Source organism: Tachypleus tridentatus, chromosome 10, assembly GCF_004210375.1.
Source record: "Tachypleus tridentatus isolate NWPU-2018 chromosome 10, ASM421037v1, whole genome shotgun sequence".
NCBI classification, from domain to species: domain Eukaryota; kingdom Metazoa; phylum Arthropoda; class Merostomata; order Xiphosura; family Limulidae; genus Tachypleus; species Tachypleus tridentatus.
Genome location: NC_134834.1, coordinates 101887384 through 101906469, shown reverse-complemented (window position 1 = coordinate 101906469; position 19086 = coordinate 101887384). Strand labels below are relative to the sequence as shown.

Sequence of the window (19086 nt, the reverse complement as noted above, 5' to 3'; positions counted from 1 at the left end):
GATCAGTAACAAGTCACTACTTCCTCACAAATAGCATGTTTAAGTGTCTCTATAATTAATAGTAACATAATCAGTTAATCAAAAGATACATTAACATATGATTTACAATTACTATCTTTGTAAGAGGTTATTTTATATACAGACCCCACTTAACCTCAGGATAGATGCTTACTGTACATAATTCAGGTACATGTCACTAACCCAGTATATACAGATACTATATTAAAAGATATATCTGTTACATTATTTCATGATATAAAAATTACACCAGAAAATATTTAACAAATAACATAACAAAGTCAACAAAACTTACAATTTTGTTATTAAAACTTAACATAAAAAACTGAATATCTAAAATAATAAAGTATATATTTTTTATCAAATCTTAATTTACTGTAATATTCATAAGTGATATCTCAATGGTTAAAAGACAAACAATAAAAAACATTAACACAGTATATTAAGCACAAAACATACATACAGATAATCACCAACATAATTTACAGTTTTCTTTAAAAATGTAATGAAAAATGTAAGTGCAACCCAACCACACAGACTATATTACATTTATGTAACTTAAGGATGTCTAACTATGTCTTCAAGAAGACTGATGTAATCCAACTACATAGGCTACATTATGTGACTGAAGGATGTCTAACCCTAACAAGAAGATTACTGGTGTAATCCAACTACACAGGCTACATTATGTGACTGAAGGATGTCTAACCCTAACAAGAAGATTACTGGTGTAATCCAACTACACAGGCTACATTATGTGACTGAAGGATGTCTAACCCTAACAAGAAGATTACTGGTGTAATCCAACTACACAGGCTACATTATGTGACTGAAGGATGTCTAACCCTAACAAGATTACTGGTGTAACCCAACTACACAGGCTACATTATGTGACTGAAGGATGTCTAACCCTAACAAGAAGATTACTGGTGTAACCCAACTACACAGGCTACATTATGTGACTGAAGGATGTCTAACCCTAACAAGAAGATTATTGGTGTAACCCAACTACATAGGCTACATTATGTGACTGAAGGATGTCTAACCCTAACAAGAAGATTACTGGTGTAACCCAACTACACAGGCTACATTATGTGACTGAAGGATGTCTAACCCTAACAAGAAGATTACTGGTGTAACCCAACTACACAGGCTACATTATGTGACTGAAGGATGTCTAACCCTAACAAGAAGATTACTGGTGTAACCCAACTACACAGGCTACATTATGTGACTAAAGGATGTCTAACCCTAACAAGAAGATTACTGGTGTAATCCAACTACACAGACCATATTATGTGACTGAAGGATGTCTAACCCTAACAAGAAGATTACTGGTGTAATCCAACTACACAGACCATATTATGTGACTGAAGGATGTCTAACCCTAACAAGAAGATTACTGGTGTAACCCAACTACACAGACCATATTATGTGACTGAAGGATGTCTAACCCTAACAAGAAGATTACTGGTGTAACCCAACTACACAGGCTACATTATGTGACTGAAGGATGTCTAACCCTAACAAGAAGATTATTGGTGTAACCCAACTACATAGGCTACATTATGTGACTGAAGGATGTCTAACCTAACAAGAAGATTACTGGTGTAACCCAACAACACAGGCTACATTATGTGACTGAAGGATGTCTAACCCTAACAAGAAGATTACTGGTGTAACCCAACTACACAGGCTACATTATGTGACTGAAGGATGTCTAACCCTAACAAGAAGATTACTGGTGTAACCCAACTACACAGGCTACATTATGTGACTGAAGGATGTCTAACCCTAACAAGAAGATTACTGGTGTAACCCAACTACACAGGCTACATTATGTGACTGAAGGATGTCTAACCCTAACAAGAAGATTACTGGTGTAACCCAACTACACAGGCTACATTATGTGACTGAAGAATGTCTAACCCTAACAAGAAGATTACTGGTGTAACCCAACTACACAGACCATATTATGTGACTGAAGGATGTCTAACCCTAACAAGAAGATTACTGGTGTAACCCAACTACACAGGCTACATTATGTGACTGAAGGATGTCTAACCCTAACAAGAAGATTATTGGTGTAACCCAACTACATAGGCTACATTATGTGACTGAAGGATGTCTAACCCTAACAAGAAGATTACTGGTGTAACCCAACTACACAGGCTACATTATGTGACTGAAGGATGTCTAACCCTAACAAGAAGATTACTGGTGTAACCCAACTACACAGGCTACATTATGTGACTGAAGGATGTCTAACCCTAACAAGAAGATTACTGGTGTAACCCAACTACACAGGTTACATTATGTGACTGAAGGATGTCTAACCCTAACAAGAAGATTACTGGTGTAACCCAACTACATAGGCTACATTATGTGACTGAAGGACACCTAACATCAAGAAAACTGGTGTATGCCATCTCAGGGGCATTTAACAACTGGAAATGAAAAAGACATAAATGATTACAATACTTAAAGAAAAATATAATAATTTTCTTTGTATGGAAAAGGTTAACAACAACTTAATAATACTCTTAAGAAAACCTATGGCCTGTAAAAAAGTAAAAACACCATCAACCTGGACAGCATAATCACTACCAATGAAAATGGAGACTGCTACAACTAAAAATGATACTGATGCTTGTTTTCATAGCAACTTCATTAAATATTATATGGGTAATTGTAACTAGTGACACATTGGCCACATATTTATGGATCATCTCCTTAAAAAAGAAAATGATAGTAATAAAAAGCAAAAAATGCATAGCCTTGTGAGGAAAACTTCCTCTGATATACAAACATGATACACAATCAGGGATTGTAGATTTAGTATGGAAAAACTGTTGGTTTTATTCCTCACTTTGAACTTCTTGCCGACTGACATGAAGCTTTCCTTTGATGACATATCTAAAATCCATGTAAGAAATACACAAAGCACTGGCATTACCAGCGAGTTATTTTGACCAGTGTCAGACAGTTCATTTACTCAAATTTCAAACCAGCCAGGAATCCAAAACAGAGATAGATGATAGTATTAAAAAATCAATAACTAATAGAACTAGATGTGAAATGACAGTCAACAATTCTACAGACTTTAAAGAGATAAGTACAGGGATAAAGTGTGGCTGTAACATTGACAGTGAACAAGTAAGATTGGCAATGACCACATGCCAAGAGAAGAAAATATGCTTTAAGGAAAACAAGGAAAAAAAGAAAAAGAGAGAGGTTCAAATGGAGATAGAATAAGGGAATGGAGACCCACATTAACATTCAAGTCTGGAACAGTAGATCTTCAGGAAGGAAGGCAAATCTGGAAAGAATGGATTAACATGATAAGTACATGTGAATCAAAGAATTTAGGGTGATGGAAAAGATGAAATTTAGGGGACAAGACTGAATGATAACCCAAAATCAAGGAGACCAAAGACCCCAAACTTGAAAAGTTGACACATCAGCCATGGTAGGTTGAGTAGCTAAAAATCTCTAAGAATGGGACCATGTGTGAAAGATTTTCCACTTCTGTCGAGATACATCCATGGAAGAACAACATATTGATTGAGCCAAATGTTAAGCTTTGTGACAGGAGAAACCTATCTTCTCATCAAGGCCCAGACAAAAACCAAATCATCTGCAAAGCCATTGGAAAACAAGAAAAAACAAGGGACCATCTCATTGGATAGATCTTCTCAGGATAGCAAAGACTATCCACTATGAGACTGAAAGCACCCAGAACAGAACAAGTGATCAAACAAATGTGGTGCATGTGGGTTCAATGTAAGAGATCCAACATACAGAAGAAGAGGCATCTCAACAGGATGCTGTCTTACTGATTGATATATCCCACCATCATCAAACTGTTGGGATGCTCCATCCCCAGACAATGTATAATTACAGATAGGAAGCAATATAAAGCTTGGAGCTTGAGGGCATTGATACATAAGAACTGGTCATAGACACACCAATGACCTGAAGCTTCTTGATGATCAATACATGTACCCCAGTCTTAAAGTGATACATCTGTAAATAGATGCAAGTCTGAATGAGGAGTAGGAAACTGGATGAACATCAATGAATGAGCCTTGCCCAACCACCAAAACAGATGGTGCACCAGTGAAAAAAGGAAGTGTAATAAGAAGAACCAAGGTTCCATTGATCGTGAAGGATTCACTGTATGGAACACATATGTGCACAACCTAGGGAAATCAGTGGTGTTATGGAAGACCACATCCCCAAAAGAAATAAAACCTTACATGCATAAAGTGAGGGAGCAGATAGTGCATGCCAAACTAACAGTTACATGGAACAAAGTCAGAAAGGAGAAGGTTGGGCCTAACTGAGGTGACTGTTGAAAAACACACCAAAATGGGTAAGGTATGGGGGTAAGACATACCCAATGGAGGTGGGACTTCTTTAATTTGATTAACCACCCCACTCAAGCAGCCACTTTAAGGAGTTGATGATTATGACTGACCAACTCCATTTCAGAGCAGATCAAAAGAAGCCAACTGCCCATAATATAATAGTAACACAGTCCTAGGGCATGAACATGATGAGCAAAAGCTCTGAACACCCAGTAGAAAATATAAAGTATGGAAGCAAGCTCAAAAAGTAAGGATCACAAATGGTACACAACCTCATAATAGATGAACCGAAAATATAAATGAGACCCTGCTGAAGCAAGAATATGCAAGTAAGCACTGGCAACATCCTTCTAGGTCATCCATAAACTAGCAGAAAAAAAGCCCACGGAGAGGGTGAGATAGGACTCCACGGTGAAACAAGAAATGTTAATGTAGTGACTGAGTCGGGAAAAAAATCAATGACAAACCTAAAGTATGCAGTTACCTTTGAAACAACAAATAGTTGAATGTACAAACCCAGTGACTAATGTGGAACAGGTTCAATAGACCATTGAATAGCAGAGGTCCCAACGACAGAGAAACCACATACGTAATAACAAAGCTGAATATGACAAACAAGTCAATGTGGAGATAAGGATAGAGAGGATATTCTCAGAAAATCCCTCAGAATTTCTGAAGAACCTCATACTGCAGATGAACAGTGGAAAGGTGCTGCAAAAGATCTGTGAAGATAAGACACATGCAGAAAAATTAGGCATAGGACATTTGGGGCCTACCCCCCCAAACATATAGATGAGAAACCAACAGTTGTTGGTCAAGATGAGGGCATACAGTTTGCATGATAGTAAGTGAGAGAAGACTACTCCAAAGCCCATGGGGAAGAAACGTGCTAACATCGTCATTTAACTGGGAAGTGGCTTGTACAGCATGGGCCCCTTGTACAGCAGAGGAAAAAAACAATAAGGTTGGAAAGAATGTTCACATAGTAAGGAAGGACATGGGTCATAAGAAATAGAGGTGAAGGATAAAAAATCATAAAAGTGAAAAACAAAGTAAAAAAACAAAAAGTGGAAGACCAAACTAAATCCTCAGGAAAAGTATGACAAAATCAGGAGCAGAAACAAGCAATCAAAGTCTTCATTAGCATGCACAGGTTCAAAAGGAAGTAGGAAAGTGTCTGGAGACAGAAGATGAGTCATACAATCTTTCAATTTCCCAGTGAATAAATGCTGATAAATTTCCAGTCAGGTTGCCCATACCTGAAGCTTGAGATAAAGTACCTGTCAAAGTTCAGACACTCAAAGTGGTGACATTAGCTTTAGAATTTATTATTCAAGTAAACAAAAAAGGCAACTGTAATGATATACTTTTACAGAAAACTGCATAGTTTATAAGATATAAGCACTTCATGAAGAAACTGTATTTCAATTTGAAATGAGATCAAAAAATGAACACATCCAAGCACAAGCACTGATGAACAAAAAAGTTGTATCTGGTAGAGGTGCAGAAAGGGAGTCACATAAGTATATTATGATCCTATTGGTGGAGAGGTGATGCATGTTGATTTACATGACAGACACATTGAAATCACTTGTTTCCAACAGGGGAGAGCAGAAGGCTTGTAGCATGCATAAAGAAAATGTTCACATATAGAGAGCAGAAAGGAACAATAGCTAATCATGTGATAGGAGGAATGTACCATATTGGAAGCCTCCTCCCTACAGGAATACAAGGTGAAAGTGGTCTACTGTAATGGCTAAGACACTACTCAGCCAGCAAGTTCCTCTCCTACTCTTTTATTCCAGGTCACTATGTAAGAGAAATACATGTGGACAGATGTTTGGAACTGAGATAAGGTACAATGTACAATTTGAACTTTTCTTGAAGATAATCTCACCAGGTAGAGGAATCAACATCAAGAAGAAGAGATTTCAGATGAAAGTTTTACACAGTATTCTTCAATTTAATGCTTTGTTTTGCTGCAAAATATTCATCTTTTCACATTTTACATAAACAATAGTAACTGAGTTTACTGAGGTTACTTTACACACATACCTTTCAGTAATCCATTCAGGCTTCACTACCTTCTCCTGCTTCAACTCCCTAATTTTACTATCAGGTAAATTTGTAGCTATAATATGGGTTGTTTGGTGACGCTTATAATAGTGATGAAAGGTACCTCCATGCATTATCATCAGCCTCTTCAGTTCGTCAGCAGTGGGATCTAGATTAAACTAACTCAAATGTACAAAATGATCCATATTCAAATCTTAGAAATGATAAAAGAACCGTTATGTAATATCTAGAACCTTCAAAAAATGTTTTGGGAACAAAACTTACAATCTTCTACGTGCTCATAATTACGTAAAATTTCAGAAATATTTCCAAATCAAAATGAAGAAATAAACAAGTTATTCAACAATAAAAATTCACAAAATAAGCATATTTAACCACCTTCTGCCATACCTACCATAATGAAAAATAATATCATTGAAACTACAAATCATGAGCATTTTTCTGAAGATACTGAAACTACTCCAGAAGAACAAGTACCTTTAAAGATATTTATAACTCAGAAGTAGAAAGTGTGAGATCCATACTTAAGTTACCATATGGATTTTCACATATAAGGAACAGAAAAGGTGCAGTCTATACTTGAGCTATTGAATAACATCTCACTGGTGACTATCTGACATTGCCATTTAACACATAGGAAAGCATATGGACTCCTCTTAAGTGACATAGAATGGACAAATAAAAATGTTGATGGCCCCAAAGTCGACAGTATTCAGTCACACATGAGACAGCAATAAAAACTTCATGATAGCATCCACCTATACACAAAACAACAATAAAAACTTCATGATAGCATCCACCTATACACAAAACAACAATAAAAACTTCGTGATAGCATCCACCTACACACAAAACAACAATAAAAACTTCGTGATAGCATCCACCTATACACAAAACAACAATAAAAACTTCGTGATAGTATCCATCTACACACAAAACAATAAAAACTTCTTGATAGCATCCATCTACACACAAAACAATAAAAACTTCGTGATAGCATCCATCTACACACAAAACAACAAAAAAAACTTCGTGATAGCATCCACCTATACACAAAACAACAATAAAAACTTCGTGATAGTATCCATCTACACACAAAACAATAAAAACTTCTTGATAGTATCCATCTACACACAACATAACAATAAACACTTCTTGATAGTATCCATCTACACACAAAACAATAAAAACTTCGTGATAGTATCCATCTACACACAAAACAACAATAAAAACTTCTTGATAGCATCCATCTACACACAAAACAACAATAAAAACTTCTTGATAGCATCCATCTACACACAAAACAACAATAAAAACTTCTTGATAGCATCCATCTACACACAAAACAACAATAAAAACTTCATGATAGTATCCATCTACACACAAAACAACAATAAAACTTCGTGATAGTATCCATCTACACACAAAACAACAATAAAACTTCTTGATAGTATCCATCTACACACAAAACAACAATAAAACTTCTTGATAGCATCCATCTACACACAAAACAGCAATAAAACTTCTTGATAACATCCATCTACACACAAAACAATAAAAATTCACGATAGCATACACCTATACACAAAACAACAATAAAAACTTCGTGATAGTATCCATCTACACACAAAACAATAAAAACTTCTTGATAGTATCCATCTACACACAAAACAACAATAAACACTTCTTGATAGCATCCATCTACACACAAAACAACAATAAAAACTTCTTGATAGCATCCATCTACACACAAAACAACAATAAAAACTTCTTGATAGCATCCATCTACACACAAAACAACAATAAAAACTTCTTGATAGCATCCATCTACACACAAAACAACAATAAAAACTTCGTGATAGTATCCATCTACACACAAAACAACAATAAAAACTTCTTGATAGTATCCATCTACACACAAAACAACAATAAAAACTTCGTGATAGTATCCATCTACACACAAAACAACAATAAAAACTTCGTGATAGTATCCATCTACACACAAAACAATAAAAACTTCTTGATAACATCCATCTACACACAAAACAACAATAAAACAAAACTTCTTGATAGCATCCATCTACACACAAAAACAATAAAACTTCTTGATAGCATCCATCTACACACAAAACAATAAACACTTCTTGATAGCATCCATCTACACACAAAACAATAAACACTTCTTGATAGCATCCATCTACACACAAAACAATAAACACTTCTTGATAGTATCCATCTACACACAAAACAATAAAAACTTCTTGATAGCATCCATCTACACACAAAACAATAAAAACTTCTTGATAGCATCCATCTACACACAAAACAATAAAAACTTCTTGATAGCATCCATCTACACACAAAACAACAATAAAACTTCTTGATAGCATCCATCTACACACAAAACAACAATAAAACTTCTTGATAGCATCCATCTACACACAAAACAACAATAAAAACTTCTTGATAGCATCCATCTACACACAAAACAACAATAAAAACTTCTTGATAGTATCCATCTACACACAAAACAACAATAAAAACTTCATGATAGTATCCATCTACACACAAAACAACAATAAAACTTCATGATAGTATCCATCTACACACAAAACAACAATAAAAACTTCGTGATAGTATCCATCTACACACAAAACAACAATAAAAACTTCGTGATAGTATCCATCTACACACAACATAACAATAAACAATTCTTGATAGTATCCATCTACACACAAACCAACAATGAAAACTTCTTGATAGTATCCATCTACACACAAAACAACAATAAAAACTTGATGATAGTATCCATCTACACACAAAACAACAATAAAAACTTCTTGATAGTATCCATCTACACACAAAAGAACAATAAAAATTAATAATTGTACTCAGTTACATATCAAACAACAATAAAAACTTAATTGTAATCAGTTACATATCAAACAACAATAAAAACTTAATTGTAATCAGTTACATATGCAACAACAATTAAAACTTAATGACAGTACTTGACTACACAGGAAAAAGGCTATAAAACCTTTCAAAAGGTTATATCATTTTCAGTGATATAGGAAATCCAAACGTTCCCACAAAAATGCAAGTTCAGGATCAGGAAGTGATGAACAAACTTATTTTGAGCAGTAAAGAAAGACAAGTGAACAAACACAGAAAAATCTTCATTCACAAAAATAACTGTAATGTTACCAAACTGTTTATTCTGTGTGATTACTATCTGATGCTGAAGTTCAAGAAAAAGAGTCAACAACACAATAAAAAGAGATGACAATTGAAATAACCACTTTTATACTGAGGCTAAAGGTAATCCACAAAAAATATCTGAACTCCAGCACTGCCAAAGGAGAAATGGTTGTTCAGTAGCAGCACATAAAAGGAGTCACATGCATCATATGACAGCAGTGTTCTCCTATTTTTGGAGAGATGACACATGATGATTTGCATGAAAACATGATGGAATCTTTGATACCAACAGGAAAACATAGAAGGTTTATTGGCATGTGTTATAAAAGAAGTTTGTTTATAGAGGGCAGCACAAAATGGTAAAAGCTAATCTTGCCAAGTGGAAGGAAGTACAGTATTATAATTGCATTTTAATCAAAGTAATGTCCTGTAAAATAAAAATAACTGATGTTATCATGTTTACCTTAGTTACATGTAGGTATAAATAAGTAAAGTGTGTATTTATGCTGTAGAATTATCACTTTCAGTATGATATATGCTCTCATCAACAGCTTCAAATATTACATTTGTGGTACTTTCTTTGTTTTAACTGAATTTCATACACAGTAAATTCCACTGGGTTCTTAAAATAGGGACAACATTTTTGAGCACACCTTTTAGAAAAATTAAGATCTTAAAGAAGGATGTTTCAGACAAAACACAAATCCATATGAGAGTAAGTAGTAGAAGGTTCAGAACAGACTTAACCATAATTTTATATTTTAAATTAAAATGTACATGTTTTATATGCACACACACACTTGATGTTAAGTACAATTTTCATATAGTTTCATTCAGCAAGTTTGAATTCTAATGTAAAACTACATCACCAATAACATCCTTTTAATAGCAAACAGCCAGGTTAGCAATATCCCTTTAATGTAAAACTAGGTCACCAATGATATTCTTGATATTAAAAAGCTGTGTTATCAATAATGTAAGATTAGGTTACCAATGGTATTTTTTTACACGAAACTTACAAAGATCAGTAATCATATAAAACAGGCAGACAAAAACTTACTTGTGTATCCATTCACAAATATTGCAACCCCCTCAAATATGTTTGATGTTTCATCTTCACAAGTGTCCAAATTTTCAAGTTCATGATGAGCCCTGGCAGTGAACTGGTCAGCCAGTTTCTGTTTCTTAGCAGCCATATATCCACCCTACAGTAAGAAAATTAAACAGCACAACCTGTGAACAAGAAATATTAAAATCTAAATAAAAAATGTTTATATAATAATTTAGTGAGTACATCTGCAGTGAAATTGTAACAAAATTCAGGTCTTCCAAACATCAAGGTTCTTGGTGTATGGCTGATAAGTCATCCAAGCAGTGGGCTGTTGCTAGTGGGAAGGCAAATAGGATTTTAGGTTGTATCTTCAGAAATATTGAATACAAGTATGAAAAGGTTATAATTTCAATCTATAGGTTACTGGTTAGGTCACATTTGAAGCACTAATCTTGGGTTCCTTATCTTAGGAATGTCATTAAATTGTTGGAAAAAATCAGAGGAGGGTTACTAAATATGTACCTGGAATTAAAGGATTGTCATATCAGGAGGGTTTGAGGTCCTTAAAATTGTTTTCTCTTTAAAAAAGGAAGAGTTAAAAGCAATCTTATTGAGATGTTTAAGATTTTAAAGGAAAGATATATGTTGGTGAATCACCTTGTTTACATACTTAACAGCAAGAATTATAGAACTAAAGGACACAAATATAGATTTAAGCAAGGTAGAAGAGGTCTTCAGCTAATATAATTTTATTTTTCATATTAGGTAGTTGACCTATGGAATGGGTTGCCATCAGATGCTGTGAAGGCAGTAAATTTGAGTGAGTTGAACAGAAAATTTGTCAATTATATCAATGATAAGAGCTGGCTTTAAAATGTTATTTTATTTTAAACTTATTTGTTTAATAGTTTTAGTTTCTCTTAGAGGATGGAACATTAGAGATGGACCAACAGGTCCCTTGTTGTTTTTAAACATTATTTCATATAAACTTACCCATTTTTCAAAACCTGTCACTCCATGTTGTCTATTTCTTCTTTGCATACTTTTCTTCAGTAAAATAATGTGTGAGAAGTTGGCTTACCAAACTGTGAACAGAATCAGAGAACATGACATTACCTGTAGGATAATATTAACCAATGAGAAAATTTGTACATCATACATAAAATGAAAGTCTTCCTTCTTGCTTAGATTATACTATTTTCAATTCACCAATTAACAAGAATTTCTATGTGTATACAAGCTGTAATGACCTGAAGATATATGCAAACAAAATCATACTTACCCAAAATTTATTACATTATCAAAACTGTAATTAAAGACGCTCTTATATCCATATTATACATGTAGATGTAAGAAATCATATGCAAGTAACATAGTATTCACCTAATATAAAATTTATTATTTCTAACTTTACATTAAAAACAATTTAGAAACCATAAACAAACAAGTTAACCTTTAAAATATTAACTTCTTAAATGATATAATTTTCATTTTATTTCTTTAAACAGCACTTTTTCATATTCCTGTAATTTTCTAAGTTCTGTAAGGTTTAGTTAATAGGCACAATAAAGCATCAAGAGAGCAAATGTCCACTAACTTTATAAAATAACAAGTTCCTATGCAAGCTGTTTAAAATTCTATGTTCAACACTAACTCGTAACTTATAAGTAAATCTGACTGACTTTGTGATAATTAGCATCTTAATATGTAAAAAATAATAATTTATTAGTCATAAAACTATGTACTTAATTTGTAATTTTGCTAGTCAAGATCCGTTTTAATAATAAAAAGTTGCTATTTTAACTTTAAGATTTTAAACTTTAAAAATGTTTTACACAAAATTATTCCTAATTTGTGCAAACCAAAAAAATAAAGCAAAACTTTATCTGCCAAGTTCCAACATCTCCCAGTACGCAAGACTGAATATTAGTATTGTGAACAGCAATTATAACTGCGTTATAATTATCTTTATGTACTGCTAATATTAATAACACAATTTTTCTTATCTCAAACAATTCGTTCACACAAGTGTTAAAAACAATATTAGTAGTAATAGTAAAAAAATGGCTGTTTACACCGATAAAAAGGTTGGAAAATATTGGTGTTAGTCTCGCGAGATAATATGATGTCAATGCAGATAATTTTTTTGTAGTAGTGACTGCCTTCGGTCGGTTAAAATAGTAGGTTGGTTGAAAAAGCAATGCCCTTAAAGATTAGTGGCCTAATAAGTAACACTGAGTAATAACACAGGTTGTTGTATTAAAACAAAGATGGGACTTTCTGAACTTATACGTAAAAAAGGGATTGCAAATATAAGATAAACATAAAGTGTAGCACTGCTTAAAACTTCGTACTACCTCAAGGAAAATAAAACTGTTACACAATTCTCTTTTCGTATCCGACATAGGAGCGCGTTTACAAGTTCTAGTATACCATCCCTTAGATTTTACTTTTAAGCAACGCGCTTACGCTTATGTTTAACGAAAACATGTAGAAACACAAAAAATTAATTTCAGCTGCTAAAATAAAACCTGGAATGAATCAGAGAATAATTTTCTTTTTATTACACTAAAAGGTGGTTGAATATTTAGTTGTTTCGAATATCCACGTAATTAATATCCTAAAAGCTATTCACGCAGGCTGTCTCTAAATTTGAAACGACAGACCAGGCTAAAAGGTTGTTGTTATTTTTGTTGATTATTAATTAAGCCCAAAGCTACGCAATGGGCTGTGTTCCCTGCCCAGTATGGTATCGAAACCCGTTTTCTAGTTTTATAAATCCACAGACATACCACTGTGCCACTAGGAGGCAACCAGGTTAAAAGGAAGATTTCTAGTCAACAAGTCCTTTATCAATTCCTGTCAGGCCGAATAACAGTTTTTGTTGGGTTTTTTTTGCTCTTATATCACATCCACGACCCAAATACTGAATGTAATTTTTTAGTAGCTGAAGAACAAATGACCCTTGGATTCACAGTTCTGCACACTATTGGCGCCAAGTAGCAGTCCGTGATCGATACTTTGACAAGACGGAATTTAAAAATTAGAATAAATTTTTAGATATAAGAATTACTTTCTACATTTTAAAACAATCTAATATATATATATATATTATTATGTCAAATCAACTATTATTTTAACTTAGTACTGTTTGTCTCAAAGTCACACTTGCACCATTAAACACCTGTATTTAAAATAGTTTGAAAAAACTTAGAACGCATTCATTCAGTTAGTTTTTAAAGCAAAGCTATACTGGCCTTCCTACTGTGTCCATCGCGGAGAATTGAACAGAAGATTTTTAGCGCTGTAAATCAATGAACGTAACACTGTCCCACCGGAGAACAATACATTAAGATCGTTTGTTTGTTTTTGAATTTCGTGTGAAGCTATACGAGGCTTATCTGTGCTACCCGTCACAAATTCAGCAGCATATGGCTGGCGAAAAGGCAGGTAGCCATTGCCACCCACCATCAACTCTTGGGCTACCCTTTTATTAACCGAAATTGTCGGGTTAACCGTAACATTACAACATCCCTACAGCTGAAAAGGGCAATCATGTTTGGTGTGACAGGGATTCGAACCTACAATCCTCAGATTACGAGTCGATTGCCCTAACTACCTGACCACGGTGCATTAGGAAAAAACAGTATTAGAAAAAGGATAGTCAAATCATTCTACATCTTGTTAACATCCAAATATTTTTATAATTCGTTTATTTTATAAATAAAAACTTCTAACTAGTTGAAGGTGTAAAATGATTTTTAATAATATATTGAGGCATTGCTGAATATTTTAAATGTCTCAGACAATTGTGTGTAATAAGAAGTGTGATGCAGTGAAATATATGCACAAAAGTACAAGAAAAAAATGATGATTACATAACAAAGAGGTTTGCTTTTAATATCGCGCAAAGATACACGAGAGCTATCTGCGCTAGCCGTCCCTAATTTAGCAGTGTAAGACTAGAAGGAAGGCATTTAGCGATTATCACCGACCGTCAACTCTTGGGCTACTCTTTTACCAACGAATAGTGGGATTGACCACAACATTATAACGTCCCCACGGCTGAAAGGCCGAGCATGTTTGGTGTGACGGGGATTCGAACTTGAGACCCTCAGATTACGAGGACTCAAGTGGGGTAATACATTGAGAACTTTCTGCTGTTTGTTTATGCTGTAAAGAGCTAACACTATCAAGATCAGTAAAAGGGTTATGCAAATTATGGACGCTGTATAAATGAAGCAAAGCCAGGAAGAATCTCAAACAGCTTGAATACACCACAGTACGGGTTAAAGCTGAAGACGATTGATAATTATCGAGTTCAAAACTCCCTAAAAAGAAGGACAGCCGGCACTTTGATAAAGTATTGGTAATAAGTATGCGAGTATAGATACAAGAGAAGCTGACGATTCACCGTCTCTATTTGTGACCAATGGATGAGCAGATTTGTTTTTATTGTTAGATGATGCACACAATCATATGTTGATCAATTAAGTATCCGAGATACTTGCGAATAGTTGTACACGCTATTCGGCAGATCGTGAGGATACTAAGGATTGGTCTGAATTTTGCGCAAAGCTACACAAGAGCTATCTGCGCTAGCTGTCCCTAATTTTGCAGTGTAAGACTGGAGGGAAGGCAGCTACTCATCGCCACCCATCACCAACTCTTGGGCTACTCTTTTACCAATGAATAGTGGGATTGACCATAACATTATAACGCCCCCACATAGGAAAGGGCGAACATATTTGGTGTGACGGGTATTCGAACCCCCGACCCTTGGAGTACGAGTCGAGTGCCTTGACTACCTAGCCAGATACTAAGGAAAAATCGAATAAAACCTCATGTAACAGCCGAAAGATCAGCTCTCTCCTACAGAAAAGATGTTTCTTTTAGACTCTGTATCAATTCCGCTACTTCAACATGACTACTGAAATCCCGAGACAACTAACGGTTTCTCGCCTGAACTTTTTGTAAGTATTTTAATGCCATTGTTCCTAAATATTGATTATCATCTTAAATTATTATTTAGTTAAGTAACTGTTTAGTTAAAAAGTGTTAATTGAACTAAAGTAGTTTAACCTATTTGTGAAAATGTGTGTTGAATGCAAACTTTAAGTATATAAAAAAGCTTAATAAAAGAAGTATTCTTGAAATCTTGGTCTCAGACTTTTTTAACTGTAACCCTCAAGTTAGTGCTTGTGTGCTCCATTCGCCCATTGCATCCTCATTTAAAATAAATAACAATGCAACAGGTAGTAGTCGAAGCTACAACGGCTTCGTTACTTTTTGTTTTTGCAGTTAGAGTAAAATGTTAACGCAAATAACCTGTACATTATGGATAAAGCCACAAAATAAGAATGTTTCTTTTAAAATGTATTGCAGGTTTTAAAATACACTAATATATACATTAAATAAATATTTCTAATAAGGTGTGTGATGCAGTATTCTAAGAATAAACTGATTTCTGCAAAGAGTGTTAGGTATGTTCATTTTATAACCAGACATAATGATGTTAGGAGAAAAGCATGAAGGTTCAATGAATGACTTTAACAAAAAGATTCGATATCCCATAAACAGAGGACCTTCGAAAATGGACCTTTCTTTTTCACTTTGCTTTTTTATGAAATTCATTTAGATGTTGTTTGAGGATTAAATAAAGTATCCTGGTTAAGTAGGTTGCATCTGAAATATTCTTGGCTGGCCGAGTATTGCATTGACTGAAAGCAGTTTACTTTTAATTTCTCGCAAAATTATACGAGGGTGACTTGCGATAGCCATCCCGAATTTAGCAATGAAATACTAGAGAGAAGGCAGACATTCTTCACCATCCAACACCAACTCTTGAGCTACTCTTTTACCAATGAATAGCGGAATTGATTGTAATATTATGATGCTCCCGCAGCCGAAAGGGAAGAATGTTTGGTGGGAAGGAATTACGAACCCGCAACCCTAAGATTGCGAGTCAAAGACCATAACTACCTAGATGCTGGGCCAAACTGAAAGTGACAACTAACTAATTCTGTATAGGAATGGAGGTCATGAGGTAAGTCCACCAACATGAGAAAGAGAGTTAACATTCTAGATTAAAGACTGAACACCAACTAAAGTAGAAAGGGCTGTTTCCTTGTTCACACTAAGTATATACACTAAATATTCTGTTTATTTTTGTTCACAATGTACAGCTTCATTATTTTCATATTAAACAGATATATCACTCTAAGGTGGGTTAAGGCGTTCGACTTGTAATCTGAGTAGCGGGATCGAATTCCCGTCGCACCAAACATGATCACCCTTTCAGCCGTGGGGGCGTGATAATGTGATGGTCAATCCCACTATTCGTTGATAAAAGAGTAGCCCAAGAGTTGGCAGTGGGTGGTGATGACTAGCTGCCTTCCCTCTAGTCTTACTCTGCTAAATTAGGGATAGCTAGTGCAGATAGCCCTCTTGTAGCTTTGCACGAAATTCAAAAAACAAACAAGCACTCTGATTGTCTATCTTACAAAATCACTTCATGAGTGAATTCCACGGCAAAATAATTTCACACCTTCCAAGAAATCAATGTCATCTGTAAACACAACACTGTATTGAATTTACTGCTAGTACAGAAATGGATGGATAAAACACACCTGTCTGGGCAACACAGTTGGATCAAATGGATGGATAAAACACACCTGTCTGAGCAACACGGTTGGATCAAATGGATGGATAAAACACACCTGTCTGGGCAACACAGTTGGATCAAATGGATGGATAAAACACACCTGTCTGGGCAACACAGTTGGATCAAATGGATGAATAAAACACACCTGTCTGGGCAACACAGTTGGATCAAATGGATGGATAAAACACACATGATGGGCAACACAGTTGGATCAAATGAAAAAGAGGTAAAAGACCATGGAAAGTAAAAACAATAGTTACTCCTCATTATAATCTAGCAGATGTGGTCAAAACGTCCAGATGGGTACACAAAAACTTCCAAATAATTTAAGTAATGTAAGAGAAAAGTACTGGAAGAAGACCACATACTAACCTGCATGATGTCCTCCAGTGGGAAATTCAGCTAGGCAGCTAAAGACGTAGAAATGTGACTTACAGAAGTTTCTTTCCCTGTAAAGTAAGTTCAGGATAAGCAGTATGGATCAATTTGCGAATACACCTCGTCAAAGTAATTTAGGATATATCTCTGGGAATTAAAATACTGCAATGAATAAATTTCTAGCACCTCGAATGTAGCATGAGACACAACACATTAGGGCTCTGATATGATGTAAGAAACCTGGGTCAAATCACTTGTAGAGTGTACAAATAACTGGGAAATTAATTTATTAGGAGGATTTATCCCTTCATCTGGCTGTAAGAACCTTACAAAACACGATTTATTAGGGTATAGTAAGACATAAGTAGAGTGATAAAATTCTGTACACATGCAGTGCAAACAACCAAAACCTACAACATGCACATACCAGCAGAAACAAAAACTACACTTTAAGGTAAGAGTAATACATGATACATGCAGCTAAAGACTCGAATGATGTTAAGACAAGGCATGTAATACCACCTTAACATCAGAATAACATTGAAAAATCGAAAAATTTCCAAAGTTGAGAATATTGAAAAGCAGTTGATAAAGCTGCTTTATATAAAATGACAGTAGACAAAGCTTGACATTTCTCAAAAGCAATATAATGGTGGGCATATTTAGGTAAAGTAGGTTCAATGTCTTCCTGAGGCACCATTGGTGATAAGTATGCCATTTACATTGATAAATGTGAATATATTGAGACAAATGCCACGCAATTTTAGAAGTTAAACCCCTATGCCATAACTTCCATCCATGAGGTTACAGCTTGGGAATGTCTGAGTGAAGAATGTCAGATCCCAATTGCTTCAACAGAGATGGCCAGAGAGGAAGTGGGAGAGGTGGACACTCTTGAAGATACTATAGAAGAGTAAACCATGATTGGACTAACCAATCTGAGATCACCAACAATTCTCAACAAGCAGTGGATCAAAAAATAGCCAGAATTCTGGGTAACAGATGAATTGAAAAAAGGCATTAAGTGCAATCCCATCCAATTTCGACTAAATGCATCCATCACCAAAACTCGAGAATGAGGTTCTGGGGACCAAACAGCTGTAGCTGAATGTTCCAATAAGTGGCAAATGCATCAATCATCAAAGTCCTGAACTAGGAGCAAATCCATTGGAAAATCTCACACCTAAAATATTGCAAGCTAAGAGATGATATGATAGGTGTGAGCCTGGTAAAGAATATCCAATCTTCTAAAACAAAGGTGAGGAGAACGTGTGTTCCCTTGATGGAAAATAAGAGACTATTGTGGAATTGTAAGAATCAACATGATT

General features: G+C 34.9%; 1 protein-coding gene across 7 annotated transcripts in view; it reads right to left on the bottom strand.

Annotated features, from left to right (window-relative positions):
- Positions 1-13217, bottom strand: part of LOC143229978 (DNA repair protein REV1-like) — a 53664-nt gene extending 40447 nt beyond the window's left edge. For 2 of the 7 annotated variants that reach the window (XR_013016145.1, XM_076462891.1), the window contains exons 1-4: positions 13074-13217; positions 11710-11801; positions 10726-10870; positions 6444-6612 (exon numbers count right to left, since the gene is read on the bottom strand). Coding sequence is in view for 6 of the 7 variants with exons in the window: in XM_076462891.1 (XP_076319006.1) it covers positions 6444-6612; positions 10726-10870; positions 11710-11757 (362 nt within the window). In the remaining variant the exon portion in view is untranslated. The other 5 variants (XM_076462895.1, XM_076462892.1, XM_076462893.1 and 2 more) reach the window with 5 other exon arrangements.
- Positions 13218-19086: the final 5869 nt, after the last annotated feature.